The sequence below is a fragment of the Macrobrachium nipponense genome, chromosome 30 (genome assembly GCF_015104395.2).
Source record: "Macrobrachium nipponense isolate FS-2020 chromosome 30, ASM1510439v2, whole genome shotgun sequence".
NCBI classification, from domain to species: domain Eukaryota; kingdom Metazoa; phylum Arthropoda; class Malacostraca; order Decapoda; family Palaemonidae; genus Macrobrachium; species Macrobrachium nipponense.
The window spans coordinates 45199854-45217800 of NC_087218.1; the positions used below are offsets into that span (position 1 = coordinate 45199854).

General features: G+C 47.3%; 2 protein-coding genes across 4 annotated transcripts in view; both read right to left on the bottom strand.

Annotated features, from left to right (window-relative positions):
* Window positions 1–17947, bottom strand: part of LOC135202485 (uncharacterized) — a 135066-nt gene that overhangs the window by 60385 nt on the left and 56734 nt on the right. The window lies entirely within an intron of this gene.
* Window positions 2611–7705, bottom strand: LOC135202061 (uncharacterized). The gene is made up of 2 exons (XM_064231326.1): window positions 7539–7705; window positions 2611–7393 (listed from the first exon to the last, which is right to left on the bottom strand). Exon 2 carries the CDS (start codon window positions 4681–4683, stop codon window positions 3295–3297), a length of 1389 nt encoding a protein of 462 aa, XP_064087396.1. The 5' UTR covers window positions 4684–7393; window positions 7539–7705; the 3' UTR covers window positions 2611–3294.

Genomic DNA, 17947 nt, shown 5'->3' on the forward strand with positions numbered 1-17947 from the left:
TTTCTACCTCCCCCGGTGTGAGATGTGCATGAGTTATTGTTTAAGACGAACCAAATAGATGTTGAATCATGCAAGTTGTTTCATATCACTGAAGAGGTTGGAAGAGTTACTTCCCCCCCCCCCCCCGGCTTAACCTACCAAGCCTAAGTTAGACTTGGAAGGTAGGCTAAGTGTCCCTAACCCTGTACCCTTTATGCCTCTCTCCCTGCTAACGCTACGGGGCTAAAGGGGAGGATATAAAGGATAGAGAGCCTCTCTCTCTCCTTTCACATTGTTGGACCTATCATCCCTGCCGATCTGAATAGAAAAAATTCGAATTTAGTAGGTTTGGTTGAGGGCTACTGTCCACATCGTGATGTCTTAGAGGAGATTTGGCCTAACTATCCGGTTCGGTAGTGATCTTGGAAGGTTAAGCTAGATCCATACTGGGTATTCTCCTTAACCATAGATTCCTTTACAACTCTTCCATGATGCCTCATTATTAATTGTATAATTATTATTATTATATATTGTCTATTGTATTGCTGTACTTTAAACGGTCTGGTTTGTTTTCGTCTTGGCCTAGCCTCCTTTAGTACAACCTTTAGTAGTAGGCTGTGTCCTCCGAGAGCGATCACCGATCGGTTGCTGTACCAACCACGACGGGCCACGGGCCCAGTCGGACTACCACCCCTACAGTAGTAGGCTACACAACCTCTAATAGGTGTCCACCTCTGACCAGGTTGGTGGCCAGACGATCAGGACCGGTCACCCCACATACCACCTAACCCCCCCCCCCCCCTCTTCCCCCACTTCCCGGATCGGCTTTGCCGCACGCTTATAACTCGCTGTGCTAGTAGTCTTATTGATGAACGGCCGCTCAAGTTTTTCACTTAAGTGGGAAAGAAAGGGGTGGGAGCGATGGAGTTATGGGTATTATATGTAATCCCTATGTATCCGAGTGAATAGCTCCGCCGGCCTTACAACAGTCTAGTACCACACCAGCCGGCGGACATCGCTCCGGATTGTACATATACAGCTCCGCCGCTCGGTGGTCTCTCTCTCCAGTTGTCCGCCCCCAGCTACGGACTCGGGATAGGAGTTATGATCTCCCCCCCCCCCCCCCCCCCAAATAGAGGTAGGCAGGTTCAGATAGAGGAATTACCTTCCCTTCATCCGCCGCTTCGGTCCGTTCCTCAGGCATTGCTTAGGATAATGAGAGAGTGACTCACCCTCACATCCGCTACCGGAGTGTTGCATTAAGCTTGCCGTAGCTCAGTTCCCGTTCTTTGAGGGCTCCCCATTCCGGTGGGAACAGTAGATGGGTCAGGTTTGCGTCTACATTAATACGTAGCCTTCTGATTCGGCCAACCATATTAGAGGTGAGGTCCTTCCTCTTCTCTGGTCCGGTGGATATCAGATCCCACGTACCAGACATACATCTACCCCCCAGGAACAGGATCGGGAGCAGGCAGATATATCTAAAGATTTTTCTTATTCATTCAGTGAGTTGAAATTGTTAGTAAGTCTTGAACCAATATCTAGGTTAAGGTGCATGCTCTCGCCGGAGGAGTTAGCCCCGGCTCTCCCCTGAGGCTGATACTCATTTGAGATTTCAACTAACAGAAGGTACTTTGCCAGACGCAAGGGTGCTCCGCCTCCCTTGGTGAAACCTACGAGCATGTGGTGTGTCGCTCTCATGCGAATTGCGCAGTGCAATTCGGCCACTACATGGTCTGGCACCCGGAGGCGTGCACCGTCTGCTACGAGATGGTGTCCCTTCTCACAGATGAGCAGGTAAATATCTTTGCTACATCATCGATATAAAAATTTTGATTATAATAAACTGAAAAGTTTTATAGATATTTTCCCTGAGTGGAAGGTTAATTCGTTCCCCTCCCTTACAGACTGCCAATGACGTCCGCCATGACGCCAGGGTGGATTTGAGAGGTTGGGTCTCCAGGTTCGGGAGAAATGCGCCGTACGTACTGGATCAAGACTGGGCTCCCTTCTGTTCAAGGGGTCCCCATCAACATCTGTTCCGGCGCAGGTTGCCGCCACCATAAAGGGATTTTGATGTAGGAAAAATCTATTTCTGGGCGAGGAAGCCGTGTCGCCCAGTGAAATAGGTTCCTTCAGCACTATTTCTAAGGTAAGATATTGCTAAAATACCAGAGAACTGCTAAATTGGACCTGCCAGAATATTCCAGCTCACTCACCTTCATTTAAGAGGTGTCGGTATAGATCTGGGGCGAGTGAAACTCACTACCATGGCACCCACTCCAATTAGCCTCTTCTACATCAAAACCCCAAGAAAAGGCGAGCCGTTCTACGGCTTGCTACCTACGACCGCGTATGTAGCATCATACCTGAAGATAGCATATTAGCTTGGTGGCACAGTTAGAAAAAGGGTGGGAACATTTGAAATGTGAGGGTGGAATTTCACTGGGTGACACGGCTTCCTCGCCCAGAAATAGAATTTTCCTACGTCAAAATCCCTTTTCTGGGCTCAGCCATGTTGCTCCGTGAAATTGTACCAGAGAAAACACCAAGCTACTGACATATAAAACTATTAGTAATTAAAAGATAACAACCAAAGGGTACCAATGAAAAAGATAGTATCATGAAAATCAATATTATAATAATATATACATATAAATTGTAATCCTTAATTTAAACGTAATAGACTTAAATTTAAGACATGATAGGCAATAAACAAACAATTTGTATACAATATAGTTTGAAAAAGGCACCTATAAATGAATATTATGTACGTATCACATAAATCTGCCCAGTATTGAAAATATGTTACTGGGATGAGGTAGACTGATAATGAGGCTGGTAGGAAGGAGTAAAGGAGGAGACAAGGTAACTACTGCAAACTACTTCCGACCATAACAGGGGAAACCGTGTTCCCTACAGCTACCGCCGGGAACTTAAGGTCTTCCAAAGATTTAAGGTAGTGGCGTTTAAAAACTGAAGGGGATTTCCAACCAGTATATTTCTTCAGATCTTCGAAGCTCATGTGCTGGAAGAAATTAATTGAGGTTGCTATAGCTCTAATGTCATGTACCCGTGGGAATGAGTTTTTAATATCCGATGCCAACTTAAGGACATCGTTTAGGAACCAAGACACTGCAGTTGGTCGTTCAACAGGCCTAAGCCTGGCACAAGCCTTGGGGATTGAGGTAAAGTAAGAATCTGTTAGGTTTATGTCAAACCCGAATTGAAAAATCTTTTTCAATGCTGATTTAGTTGTGGTTATTGTACTAGCTGCCAAACCTTGTTCAAATAAATTCCTGAAGAAGGGGATAGCTAGATTTGTGTCATGGTATGAACATCAGATTTATTGAGGAAGACAGCCAGCTTCTTAACCGCCGAATCGTATTGGCGAAGTGTTGACTCTCGCTTATCTGATTCTAAGAACAGGATGTTTTGAGGATCTATGTCTGCGCCCCTTTGTGCAGCAAACTTCATGAAGTCCATAAAGTTAGGGCTTTGTGAAGACCTGAGGAATCGAACACAGTCTTCGTTTGGACTTGTTGGGACAGCATGGGCTTCGGCAGCTGACGAGGACTCAGACCTAATTCTATCATTAGAGGAAACCAATTGTTCTTCGGCCAGTTGGGGGCTATGAGAGCCACCTGGCCCTTGAAAGATCTCAATTTGTGCAGGACCTTCAAGAGAAGGTTCACTGGAGGGAAAAGATATATCTTCTTCCATTGGTTCCAATCTAATGCCAGTGCGTCCGTGGCGAAAGCCAGAGGGTCCAGGTTGGAAGCCACATAACATGGAAGCTTGTGATTTGACTCTGTTGCAAACAGATCCACCTCGAGCCCCAGTACCATGTGACGCAACCACCTGAATGACTTGCTGTCCAGAGACCACTCTGACTCCAGAGGAACTGAGCGTGAAAGCGCGTCTGCTACCACGTTCTGAATCCCTGCTAGGTGAGTGGCCGATAGATGCCAACTGTTCTTGGCTGCGATTGAGAAGATGGCTATCATCATGTGATTTAGATGACTTGATTTTGAGCCTCCCCTGTTTATGCAGTGCACAACTACGGCACTGTCGAGCACCAGCTTTAAGTGTGATTTCTTGGCCGGACGGAGTTTCCTCAGGGTAAGGAACACTGCCATAGCTTCCAGGACGTTTATATGAAGCTGTTGGAACTGGGGGGACCAGGTCCCTTGCACCTTCTTGTATCACTAACGCCGGAGGGGGAAACTGTAGCGGGATCTTCTTCGCTATATTCTTCGCCTCCGCCCAAGGACGGAGACGTTTGCGCAGAATCTCCGGGATCGGGGCGAGCCTGTCCCGGGATCTTGCGTTGGCCCTGGAACGCCAAACCCGATTGATGTCCTTGAGTTTGGCTTTCAGAAGTCTGTCCGTCACTGAGGCGAATTGTAGAGAACCCAGGATCCTCTCCTGGTTTCTCCGGGACATCTGTTTGCACTTCAGAAACTGCCTGGTTGCTTTGGCTATCTCTTTCCTCTTTGCTGGAGGAATGGAAAGAGTATGAGAATCCAAGTCCCACTGGATGCCCAGCCACTGAAACCGGGACTCCAGAGTCAGGCAGGACTTCCCCCTGTTGATCTTGAATCCAAGATGTTCGAGGAAACAGATCACCTTGTCCGTAGTCTTGTTGCATTCTTCGATGCTTGGAGCCCACACCAGCCAATCGTCCAGATAGGCTACTACCATGATACCCTGTGACCTTAGTTCCTACACTGCCGTTTCTGCTAACTTCGTAAAGACCCTTGGGGCTATATTGAGCCCGAAGGGCATTACTTTGAAAGAGAAGGCTTGTTTACCTAACTTGAAGCCCAGAAGCGGACGGAAGTGCCGTGCTATCGGGACATGATAGTAGGCGTCTGTAAGATCTATAGAGGTGGTGACGACCCCACGGGGAAGTAAGGTCCGCACCTGAGAGATGGTCAGCATCTTGAACTTTTCGCAGCGAATTGATAAGTTTAGACGGGACAAGTCTAAGATTACCCTTCGCTTGTCCGAGCCTTTCTTTGGAACGCTGAACAAGCGCCCTTGAAATTTTAAATACCTTGTCTTTGACACCGCCCCCTTTTGGAGGAGGTCTTGAGAGTATTCTATTAACTCCGGTTTCGGCTCCTGATAGAAGGTGTTGGGTGGAGGAGGACCTACGATCCAACTCCAGCCTAGGCCTCTGGATACGATGCTTTGTGCCCAATTGCTGAACCCCCAACGATGACGAAAGTGGTACAGCCTCCCTCCTACCTGCGAGACCTCATTGGGCTGATGATGGACGCGACCCGCGGCCTCCTCTTGCAGCTCTGGCACGGCCAGTTGCTCTGCTGCCGGCACGTTGACGAAAGGGACCCCTAGCCCTGCCCCCCCTACCGAACCTATTGAAGACCTGAAATGCCTGGTTCTCATAGGCTTGATTAAAGGCAGGAGAGACAGCGAAAGGGGCCGAAGGTTGCTGCTGTTGGGGCTGCAGAAAAACGAACTGCTGCTGGGGCTGGGCCTTAGAGGTGGAGGGTTGAGGCACAGGGACGGCTTGAACCAAGGTCTGATGTTGAGGGGCCTGGAAGGGCTGGAACCTCCTGGGCTTCTTTTTGGGCTTGGAACTTGAGGAGGAGGAATCTGGTTTCCTCTTGTATACTATCCCCCAACGAACCCTTATGCTCTGATTGAGGCGCGCAGCTTCGTGTTGGACTTCATTAACAACCGAGGCCGGGAAGAGGTCTGCACCCCAAATGGAAGAAGCCAGGAGTTTATTTGGTTCATGCCTGATTGTAGATTCGGCTAGGACACGCTTTCTGCAATTCCTCCTAGCCACAGCAAAGTCGTACAGGTTGCATTGCATGCTAAGCAGTAACGACTTCGCAATGACCTTAAACAGCAGTTCTTGTGAATACACAAGGGCCGCAGGTTCGGTCATCACTAGGGAGTTAAGAGACCTAGCAAGCCTTGTCCTAGCGTCGAACTCTTGAATCAGAGTATCTGAGAGCCTAGGGAGACGTTCGCTAAACAGGGATATCGCACAGTCCGGTTAAAGCTTCCCCACAGAGAAGGTTGCCGGAAGGTCTACCCAGAAGTCTTCACCACCCGGAAGCAACAATGATGTAGGGTCTGTCTCTCTCAGTTGAGGCATAGGCTCATCCCTCATAACTGCCTGAAGAGTGAGTTCTGCTACTTTGGAAGTGAACGGTAACGGATTCTTGTCGTCCGCTATAAACATCGTGAACGGGCTCTTGAAGGCAGTTACTTTGGTATTGGCGCAGTTTCACTCGTCCAGACTGCGAATCCACGCCTGTTGGGCTTGGTCCCTCAAAAGGATTACAGTCTCCTTTGGGACCTTGTCCTCCCTAACTAGAGCAGACTCCGTAAGGCGGACATAGCTGATGAAAGGAGCCTGTAACCCTGGAGGGTAGAACTCGAAGTCTTCAAGCCTTCGAGTACCGCAACCCTCAATGGTTAACATTCCGTTGACGTAAGGGGCGTAGTTCGCCACCCTCCAAGGATTACCCAGGTGGAAAGGAGGGAGAGTGGAACTGTCTGGCATGACCTCGCTTGGTGCCAACTGACTGGGGCGCACCATACCTGACACACCCTGCTGGAGTCCTGACATTAAGGACTCCTGTGTACCTAGCCTCTGAAGTACTTCTTGGACCAAGTTGCCTAAATTACCAAACTGTTCCAAAATGTTCGAGGCGAACGAATCTGAATGAAAGGAAGGAGACGATTAGTTTTCCCCTGGTACACTATGAGGTACCTGAACCTTAGAGGTCGATGGAATGGGATGTGAAGGGGAAGGGTAAGACTTCCCCTTCAGAGGCTTAGACTTCAATGACCTTGGCAATGACTTTTGTCTGGGTTTGTCGACTCCGGGATGTTGAACCGGAGTTTTAATACTTAAGCTATCATATGATTTTTTGGGGTTGTCTTTAGGTTTTTGCAGTAGTTTAGGCTTAAGTTTAGTTTTGACCTTAGGAATTGCCGAGAGGGATTTCAACCTAGATGGAGGTAATCCGCCGGCGAAACCTTGAAAAGAATTAGAAGACGAAGGAGAAGAAGTATCAGAAGCGCTCAAGGAAAGACCTTGAGCACTAGGAAGAACAGCCTCATTACCACTCTTACCATAGCCCATGTCTAAAGTCAGGGGCTCTTGAACCATATCCGGAGCAGGCTCTTCCACCATTAGTTCCTGCTGCGAAGTTTCCTCCGACTCTTCAGCAACTGCAGCCTGAATAGAGGCGATGACCGGGGCTGCCAACTTCGGATCCACATAGCTCGCACTTTTTCCTGCCGGAAAGATTAGAGTAGCCAAATCTTGTGACAAGATGTACGGCTTCGCTTTGCCAACGTTGCGCCCGAAGCCACCTACCCAAACCTTCCGGGTAGAAAGAGCAGGGTCCCGGACAGCCTTCGAGGTCTGTAAGAAAAGGAAAATGTTAACCAAGAACTTAAATGGATATATTATAAACAAAATTAGAGTTATATTACTCTTAAACTATACCAAGTTACATGTGAATAACCACCGCAAAATTAGTTGCAAGCCTCGCGGAAGAAGAAATTACGTCAGAGGTGACCCGTTCGACTAGGTCGTAGCAGGCAAAACAGTTTTCATGGTGCCAGACGATCGACCCTTCTAGTTGAACGGCACAAGATGCATGGCTTTTGCAAACGTCATGTCCACAAGGGTCTTGGATGACGGCGTTACAGCCAGCCACCAAACACCGGGAGGCCTGTAAGAATAATGATACATGAGCACCATTGGCAACAGGTATAGAAAGTTCTCTGTAACATTTAATAATACCGGAGTACACCGGAATAAAAAATATATCCGAACCTGCCAAACCTTCCATGTACTTAAATTAATCACTCCGGAGTTTATCAATGGAAAGCATATAGCATTCCGGATAGACCGGAGCAGAAGGCTCTAACCACTGATATTACTATAACAAACCGGAGAAGGGAGCACTAGCGAAAAGTGAGACGGAACGGAGGAACTCGAATAGTAGCTCGAAGACGAGCATATACTCTAACACATAAATGATAAAATAAACAATAATAAATAATATAATAATATTCGCCTGACGGAGGCTAAGCCACCGAGTAGACGTCCACCTCCGAGACTCCGGGTATATCCGGACGCCTGTTCCGACATAAGACGGGGAGGTAGCATCAGGGGCGAATGGATAAAAGATCCCAAACAGCCGAGGAGAGCCGAGCTCGCCCGAGCCCGGTCGGAACCGAAGCTGGGTAAGCGAAGCTCCTCCCCCACGCTGGGATGAGGTCGGCTGAGAAGCGTCGCCTGCGAACCGAGGGGCTGTGGGGCCCCCTCCCACCCCTCCACGAGAACTCAGGTCGGTCGTCAGCGACGACCTGAGCGAGATAAGCACCTACCTAAGTGGGGCCTCTGAGGAGTGGGGGAGGCAGGTCGGTAGAGGGAGACGATCACGTGACCGCCCGCCTCCCTCGCAGTATGGGGAACCGCGAGAAAGACAGAGCGGAAGGCTAGAGGACTAGCCTAGCCGACACAATACAAAAACAAAGTATAAATAAAGAAAGATAATAACATATGTACTGGACACGGGGTGTGAAAATAAAAATAAGAAACCAAATCAGTGGTATTAGAAAAAATAAAATGAATACATTAATGAAAAATAACGCTTGTCCCGAAGGACACGAAACAAGGAGACGTACACAAAAGAAAAACCCCGTGCCAGTGCACAAATAAGAAAAAACAAAATAAAATAAAATAACACAAGAATATATGTATAACCATCAAAAATAGCATCCAAAACACTGGGGTAGATAAATAAAAAGCGCTATTACTAATCGGATCACAAGGTATGGAAGACCGCGTGAAACCAAAGCGATATGCAAAGGGAACGCTCTAATGGCGGCTCGGAGCCGACGCCTCATGAAGCGACGCCTGCTAAAAACCTAAATAATAATGGCATGAAGGCCAGAAAACACTCCCTAAATAGCGTAAACACTAAAACCAGTAATTAACTTGGATGCAGATGGAGATTGACGATCCATAACGAAGGAAAAAAATCCAAAATAGCAAAAACACAAGAGAAAGAAAAAACGTGTGCGTATAGCGTACGGCTATCTGAAGGAATGATGCTACATACGCTACATATGCGGTCGTAGGTAGCAAGCTGTAGAACGGCTCCCCTTTTCTTGGGGGTTTTGATGTAGGAGAGGCAAATTGGAGTGGGTGCCATGGTAGTGAGTTTCACTCGCCCCAGATCTATAACGACACCTTTTAAATGAAGGTGAGCGAGCTGGAATATTCTGGCAGGTCCAATTTAGTAGTTCTCTGGTATTTTAGCAATATCTTACCTTAGAAATAGTGCTGAAGGAACCTATTTCACGGAGCGACACGGTTGAGCCCAGAAATAGAAGCCATCTGTGCAGAGACGACGCCCCTTCCAGAGGAGCAGGAGGACTTGATGGCAGGAGAGGTGGCAGCCATCAGCATCCACACAGAACCCATGACCATTGAGGAGGAGGTAGGTGCTAGGCTTCTCTAAGCCCACCCCTAATTGGGAAGGATCGCTCTCGGTCGTTCCCAAGATCAAATCGGTAAAACCGAAATCCCTTCCAAAGGGATCAAAAACAGCTCTGTCAGTGGCGACTGAGCCATCTCTGGCCCCTTGGCCGTCGACTACGTCTGCTAAGTCGCCTGCTGCCAAGGATTCTCTCCCCCATAAGGGGTCGTGAGCCAAGTCCGCCAGATCCAAGGCGACGGAGTCTGGTTTCAACAATGAGACGCTCGCTAACCTTCTAATGTCGAAGGTTAGGGAAGCAGTTGATGAGAGGTTTGAGTCGTTACGACTCGCCTCGGGCTCTGACACCTCCGGACAGGCAATAACATCTTTGGCCGAGAGGATCAGGCCCCTGGAAGATATGATGACCGAATTTCTCTACTCCGGATCCCCAGCGCTGGCTATGTCAGTGCCGGATGCGTCAAAGCTATCGCCATTTGATAAGAAAAACCTGTGGCGGTTAGCTTTTACATGCCCCATTTTCTGATGGGAAGCTAACAATTGAAGGGTGCGGAACCCGTCCGTTGGAGGACTTTGAGCTCTTCCCGCCGGGTCTCCAATTTCCCTTTCCCGGATTTGTCAGACTAGCGGAACGCGCTAGTTAAGAGTAGACAAGGTCCCGAAGGAGACAGAGATCTTCCCTAGGGACCAAGCCCAAGCAGTTTGGGTACGCACCTCTCCGACTGGGACTGCGTCAACACTAAGTTGACGCCACACAAGGGTACCTACACTATGTTTGTGGGACGAGGTTCCGTCGCCCTGAACAGACAAGGTAGCAGAACTAACTTTACAAGCAGTAGCAGAGGACAAACCCCTACCAGTACTAAAAGAGACAGAGGCTACCTCTCTTCTCTTCCCCGCAAGTAGGGAGTTCTGGGACGAAGCTCTGGCCACTTTTACAGCAGGTAAACTTGACCCAGATTGCGCTTCCACTTTATTCTCCGAGAGGCTGCCTAAAATTCCGGACCATTTAATCAAGGCGGAATTTGAAGCAAGGGCAAGGTCAAGACTAGGAAGGTCTATCAACTCCGTCATTACGGCGGAGTTGCTAGCTACCACTTACCATGACGAACAGGTGTTCCGGGTTATGACGAAAAGTCTACTACTGACTTTCCAGTTGGACCTCTACGACTTTGGGATGGCAAGGCAGGTTTGTAGGAAGTATGTCCTGGCAGGTGCCTCTATAAGGCATGAACCTAATAGGCTAATAAAATCCTCAATCTGGGGAGAAAAACCTGATCCCAGAAAACGAGGTTAATAGCGTCCCTCGAGAGGCAGCCAGAGCCAACCAGAGCCTCCGGGTTCGGTGGGGACTCCCCTTCAAACGGAAGTTTGAGACCCCCGGACACCATACCAGACCCAAGAAGAGGCCAAGGAGATTCAATCCTTACCAGGCCTCCCGTCCGCAAACAGTTGTACAAGCGGTTACGGTTTCACAAGTTGGTAAGCCTTCGACATCCAAGGCTCAGCCGCAGCAAGCAGTTTGTCTTACTGCAAACTCTGCCAGCCCAACAGCCTTCAACCTCCACAGCTATTATGACCTCCCCAACCTTTAACCCCGCCTATGAAGCAAGGGATTCATTTCGCAGCTACAACAGGCATGCGGGAAGTAGCAGGGCCAGAGGTGGCTCCCGGCTACGAGGCGGACCAAGGGGTAGAGGCTTCCGGGAGGTAGAGGCAACAGAACTGCAACCAATCAGTGAGAGCCCGCAGGTAGGAGGGAGATTATATCTCTTCCGGGACCATTGGACCTTCAGTCCATGGGCCCACAGTATAGTCTCAAAAGGTCTGGGGTGGAAATGGAAGAAAGGGCCCCCTCAGCCAATAAAATTTTATCAGATACCAACGGCGGACCTTGTAGACTATACCAAAGATCTCCTACAGAAGAAGGCCATAAAAAGAGTGAAACGACTAAAATTTCAAGGACGTCTGTTCAGTGTCCCAAAGAAGGACTCAGACAAAAGAAGAGTGATTCTGGACTTGTCCCGTCTCAACTCATACATTCATTGCGACAAGTTCCGCATATTGACAGTCTCGCAGGTGCGGACCTTAGTTCCCCGTGGGGCCGTCACCACCTCTATAGATCTTACAGATGCTTACTATCATGTTCCAATAGCGAGGAACTTCTCTCTGTACCTAGGCTTCAGGCTAGGAAACAAGGCTTACTCATTCAGAGTCATGCCGTTCGAGCTCAACATCCTGCCCAGGATATTCACCAAGCTGGGGGAGACGATAGTTCAAGAACTAAGAACTCAAGGGGTTATGTTAGTAGCCTATCTAGACAACTGGCTCATTTGGGCAGCCAGCGTCGAAGAGTGCTGCAAATCAACAGCCAAAGTGATAAAATTCTTGGAATGTCTGGGCTTCCAGATAAACAGGGAAAAATCTCGGCTGGCTCCGGCTTCCCGCTTCCAATGGCTGGGAATCCAATGGGACCTGATAAGACACAAGCTATCTCTTCCACAAAAGAAGGTCAAGGAGATAGCAGCGGCTACCAAACAGTTCCTCAAGAACAAAAAGGCATCTCGGCGTACCCAAGAGAGAATCCTAGGTTTGCTACAGTTCGCATCAGTAACAGACGTCCTATTAAAAGCCAGATTGAAGGACATCAATCGAGTCTGGAGAAAGAGAGCCAACATCAATCTCAGGGACAAGATTTCAATAATTCCATCTATTCTAACAAAGAGGCTTCATCCATGGACGAAACACAGAAATCTGGCCAAGTCAGTACCACTGCAATTCCCTCCGCCGTCTCTGACCATCCACACAGACGCATCACTGAGCGGCTGGGGAGGATATTCACAATACAAGAAAGTACAGGGAACATGGTTGGATATGTTCCGCCAGTTACACATCAATGTTCTAGAAGCCATGGCAGTTTTCCTGACCTTAAAACGACTGACTCCGGCCAGGAACAGTCATTTGAGAGTAGTCTTGGACAGCCTAGTGGTGGTACATTGCATAAACAGGGGAGGCTCCAGGTCAAGCAAACTAAATCACGTGTTAATTGCGATATTTTCATTGGCGGCAAAAAATCATTGGCACCTGTCACCAACTCACCTGGCAGGAGTAAAGAATGTTATCACGGACGCTCTTTCCAGGACAACTCCGCTAGAATCGGAGTGGTCCCTGGACAGATGGGCTCCATGGAAAATCATTCCTCTGACACAGGACACATTATTGTGCCCTGTCACTACCCTTAAATCCTTCTTAGCCAGAACATCCAAAAAATCTTCAGGCCCCCTTTTCATTAGAGAAAAAGGTGGTACAATTTCTCTAAAGGTATTAGACAACAAATACTCTACTTTATTAAACAGGCCAACCCAGATTCAGTCCAACACGTCCATGATATCCGAGCAGTGGCTACCTCCATTAACTACTTTCACAACATGAATTTTGAGGACCTGAAGAAATATATGGGTTGGAAATCTCCAGCAGTTTTTAAACGCCACTATCTTAAAAACCTAAAGGCCCTTAAATTTCCAGCAGTTGCTGCAGGGAGCATAGTCTCCCCTGAATGATGAATCTTGTCTAAATCCTTGCCTTAACCTTTGGTCACTTCCTTTCCCTTAATACTCTCTCCTTCCTACCTGCCTCGCTCGTATTCCCTACCAAACTTCTCTCCCCTGGATCGTGATGGTTTGGTTGTCATCCTGCCACTGGAACATGTATATAGTATTGAGACCATCATTGTTTTATGGATCTGTCTGTACATACCCTGTATATTACTTCAGATACCATGCTTAGATTGTATTATATTATTTCATTATTACTAGTTCTAAGCCATAGTTTAAGTCCTAGTATAATTAGTAAGTAAGTAAATTTCTACCTTATTATGCATTAAAAATTATGCTTTATATGAACCTTAGGTTTCATTAAGGAATTTTGACGAAGGAAAAATCTATTTCTGGGCAATGGCCCGTGTCACCCAGTGAAATATCCCTTCAGTTCATATTTCTAAGGTAAATAATACTAACATTACCAGAGAAAAATAAAAGAGGGGGATGTCAGAGTATCCTGACTCGCTCACCCTAAATAAAAAGAGGGTGTCGGTATGGTACTGGGGCGAGTGAGACCACTACCACGGACCTCTTGCCATTTAGATCTCTTCTCCATCAAAATCCCCCTGCCAGAGAGAGCCGGTACACAGCCTGCACCAGCAACTACTACTACTCAAACACCCACGCTAACACCAGCGCCTCTGGTGGCCATCCTTGACGTTAGAAGAACAAGCTTGGGCACAGGGGTGGGAGAGAAAAACAGGGGGGGATTTCACTGGGCGACACGGGCCAATGCCCAGAAATAGATTTTTCCTTCGTCAAAATCCCTTTTCTGGGCCAAGCCCGTGTCGCTTTGTGAAATAGTACCAGAGAATTAGCACAAGCTTGGGAAAAGATATAGGAAGAGGTAACAAGAAAACACAAAATTATAAAATATGAGTATAATCTAGTTTAAATATTTACAAAGTTATCATACAAAATCTTAATTAATGCATAGTAACATATGTTAGCCTTAAAATATGTAATAGAACTTAATATTACACTTATGCTAACTTATAATAGGACTTAGTACTATACTTATGCTAACTTATGATAACGTTAAACTAGAAAATATCAATATATACAAGTGAGTCACCCTAGCATAAAAATAAGGGTGAACATCACAATATAGCCTTATTTGGCAATTAAGTACAAGTGTGAGTGACCCTAGCAAAAAAATAAGGGACACATCACTATATAGCCTTTTTAGGCAGCTAAGACTCAAATGGGTTGAGCCTGGTGGTAGGTTATAGGAAAATGTTAGTGAGGCAGGTAGAAAGGAGATCTGGATCTATGACTAAAGCTACTTAGACAGTGTCAGGAGAAACTGTGTTTCCCGCTGCCACTGCCGGAAATTTAAGAGATTCCAGGGATTTCAGGTAGTGACGTTTGAAAACTGTCGGCGACTTCCAGCCTGTGTATTTCTTTAAATCATCAAAATTCAAATGTTGGAAATAATTAATTGAGGTGGCTACTGCCCGGATGTCATGGACCTTAGGGAATGAATCAGGGTTGGCTTGTTTGATAAAATACAGGATTTGTTGTCTGATTCCTTTTAAGGAAATGGTGCCACCTTTTTCCCTTATAAACAGGGGGCCTGAGGACCTAGAAGATGTCCTGGACAAATAGGCTCGTAAGGTCGTCATTGGACATAGAGAAGGGTCTTGAGGAAGAGGGAGGATCTTCCAAGGTGCCCATCTCATTAAAGGATCCTCGTTTTTAGCCAAAAAAACTACGATCTGGGGATAGTAGAACTTCTCCTGAGGGGAGGAATTCAACATGGCCAGAGTCTCTGGAGAGAGCCAACAGTTCAGATATCCTGGCTCCTGAGGCCAGACTCAGTAAGAATAATGTTTTCCTTAAGAGCATTATATAGCTACATGAATCATTGTCAGAATCTGAAGCCAGTTTGAGAACGTCATTTTAGAACCATGAAATTGAACTAGGTCTTTCTGATGGTCTGAGACAAGCACAAGCTTTAGGGATAGACAAAAAGTAAGAGTCTGTTAAGTCTATCTTAAAGCCAAACTGGAAGATTTTCTTTAAAGCTGACTTATTGGTCGTAATAGTACTAGCTGCTAGACCTTTTTCAAATAAGGATCTGAAAAAGGATATAGCCAAATTAACAGTCATGGTTCTAGAATCCGTTTCCTTCAGGAAATTTGCTAGTTTTTTAACTGCTGCATCATACTGACGCAATGTTGATTCTCTTTTATCCGATTCTAAGAAAAGGATATTCTGAGGGTCAATATTTGCATCTCTTTTAGCCGCGAACTTCATGAAGTCCATAAAGTTAGGGTTTTGAGAATTCCTGAGGAAGCGAACACAGTCCTCATTTGTACTGACTGAGACAGTCTGGGATTGGGAATCCGTTGAGGCCGGAGACCCAATTCCAGAAGGAGAGGGTACCAATTGCTCTTGGGCCAGTCCGGGGCTACTAGAGCAACTTGTCCCTTGAAAGACCTGAGCTTGTTCAGGACTTTCAATAGAAGATTCACTGGAGGAAAGATGTATATCTTCTTCCACTGATTCCAATCTATGGACATGGCATCTGTGGCATAAGCCAGAGGGTCCAGGTTGGGGGCCACGTAGCAAAGGGAGCTTGTGGTTCGATTGTGATGCGAAAAGATACACCTGGAGGTCTGGGACCTTTTGGCATATCCACTGGAATGAGCGCCTGTCCAGGAACCACTCCGATTCTAGAGGAACTGATCGAGACAGGGAGTCTGCTATCACGTTCCTTACTCCCGCCAGATGAGTGGAGGATAGATGCCATTTGTACTTGACTGCTAGAGAGAAAAAGGCTATCATGACATGGTTCACATGACTTGATTTGGATCCTCCTTTGTTGATGCAGTGTACTACCACTGCACTGTCCAATACCAGTTTGATGTGGGAACCCTTGGCTGGTAGAAGCCTCTTCAATGTGAGGAATACTGCCATAGCTTCCAATGCATTAATGTGAAGCCGGCAGAACTGAGGTGACCAAGTCCCTTGTACTTTCTTGAATTGGGAGTATCCTCCCCACCCGCTTAGAGAAGCGTCCGTGTGGATAACCAACGCCGGAGGGGGAAATTGGAGAGGAACTGATTTGGACAGGTTCTTGGCCTCCGCCCAGGGGCAGAGACGCTTGCGGAGAATCGGCGGGATGGCTGACAACTTGTCTCGAGATTTGTTTGCTTTTGAGCGCCAAACTCGATTTATATCCTTCAATTTTGCTTTCATCAGAACATCTGTAACTGATGCAAATTGGAGAGAACCTAGGATTCTTTCCTGGTTTCTCCTTGATGTCTGTTTGCATTTGAGGAATTGCCTTGTTGCTTTGGCTATTTCTTTCCTTTTGGCCAACGGAATTGACAGAGTGTGGGATTTCAGATCCCACTGAATGCCGAGCCACTGAAAGCGAGATTCTGGCATTAGCCTGGACTTGACCTTGTTTATTTGGAACCCCAGATGTTCCAGAAACTGGATTACCTTTCTCGTGGCTTTGAGACATTCTTCGACGGTTGTTGCCCAAATGAGCCAATCGTCCAGATACGCTACTACCATTATCCCTTGGGATCTTAGTTGTTGGACTACTGATTCCGCTATCTTCGTGAATACCCTGGGAGGTACATTCAACCCGAAGGGCATCACTTTGAATGAGAATGCCTGGTTTCCTAGCCTGAAGCCCAGATATGGGCAGAAGTGTCTTGCAACTGGGATATGATAGTATGCGTCTGTAAGATCGACAGAGGTGGTGACGGCCCCACAGGAAGTAAGGTCCGCACCTGCGAGATAGTCAGCATTTTGAACTTGTCGCAACGAATGAATAAGTTTAGACGGGACAAGTCTAAGATTATTCTTCGTTTGGTTGAGCCTTTCTTTGGCACGCTGAACAAGCGTCCTTGAAACTTTAAATGTTTGACTCTTGATACTACCCCTTTCTGAAGGAGTTCTTGTGCATACTCTGTCAATTCCTTTGTTGGTTCCTGAAGGAATGTTCTGGATGGAGGGGGACCTTTGATCCAACTCCATCTCAGTCCTTTGGACACAATGCTTTATGCCCAGCTGCTGAATCCCCATCTGTGACGATAGAGGAACAGCCTCCCTCCCACCTGAGGGTCCTCACTGACTTGGGGCAGGGTGTGATCCTCGTCCGCCTTGGAAGTGCTTACCCCTGCTAGGTGTCCTTTGGCGAAATGCACCTCTAGCTCTGCTTCCTCTTCCAAACCTATTAAAGGCTTGGAACGCCTGGCCTTCAAAGACTGGATTAAAGGCCGGAGAGACAGGGTAAGAGGTCGAGGGCTGGTTCTGGGAAGTCAGGAGGAGAATGGGTTGGGACTGGTTCTTCGCCGTTGACGGCTGAACCACCTGGGACATTGGTACTGCTTGCATTACCTGTTGTTGCTGAGCAGCCTGGAAAGGTGGGAACTTTCTAGGCTTCTTCAGCTTTTTCGAAGTCGAAGGGGTGACTTCTGGTTTCCTCTTGGAAGAAAGTCCCCACCGGACCTTAAGGCTCTGATTAAGCCTGGTCGTTTCATGCTGAACCTCGTTCACCACTGCTTCGGGGAAGAGGTCAGCGCCCCAGATGGAAGACGCAAGCAGCTTGTTTGGTTCATGCCTGATTGTGGCTTCCTGCAGAACATGTTTTCTGCAGTTGTGTCTAGCTGTCACAAAGTCATACAGATCACACTGCACGGTGCGTCAGTGCTTTAGCTAAGAGTTTGAACAGAGGTTCCGTCCCGTATGTGACTGCGGCAACCTCTGTCATAACTAGGGCGTTCAAAGTCCTCCCTAACCTGGTCCTAGCATCAAATTCTGCTTGGATCAGGTTATCCGACAACCTAGGGAGCCTTTCCCCAAATTGTACAATTGCACAATCTGGTTTGAGCTTCCCGACCGTGA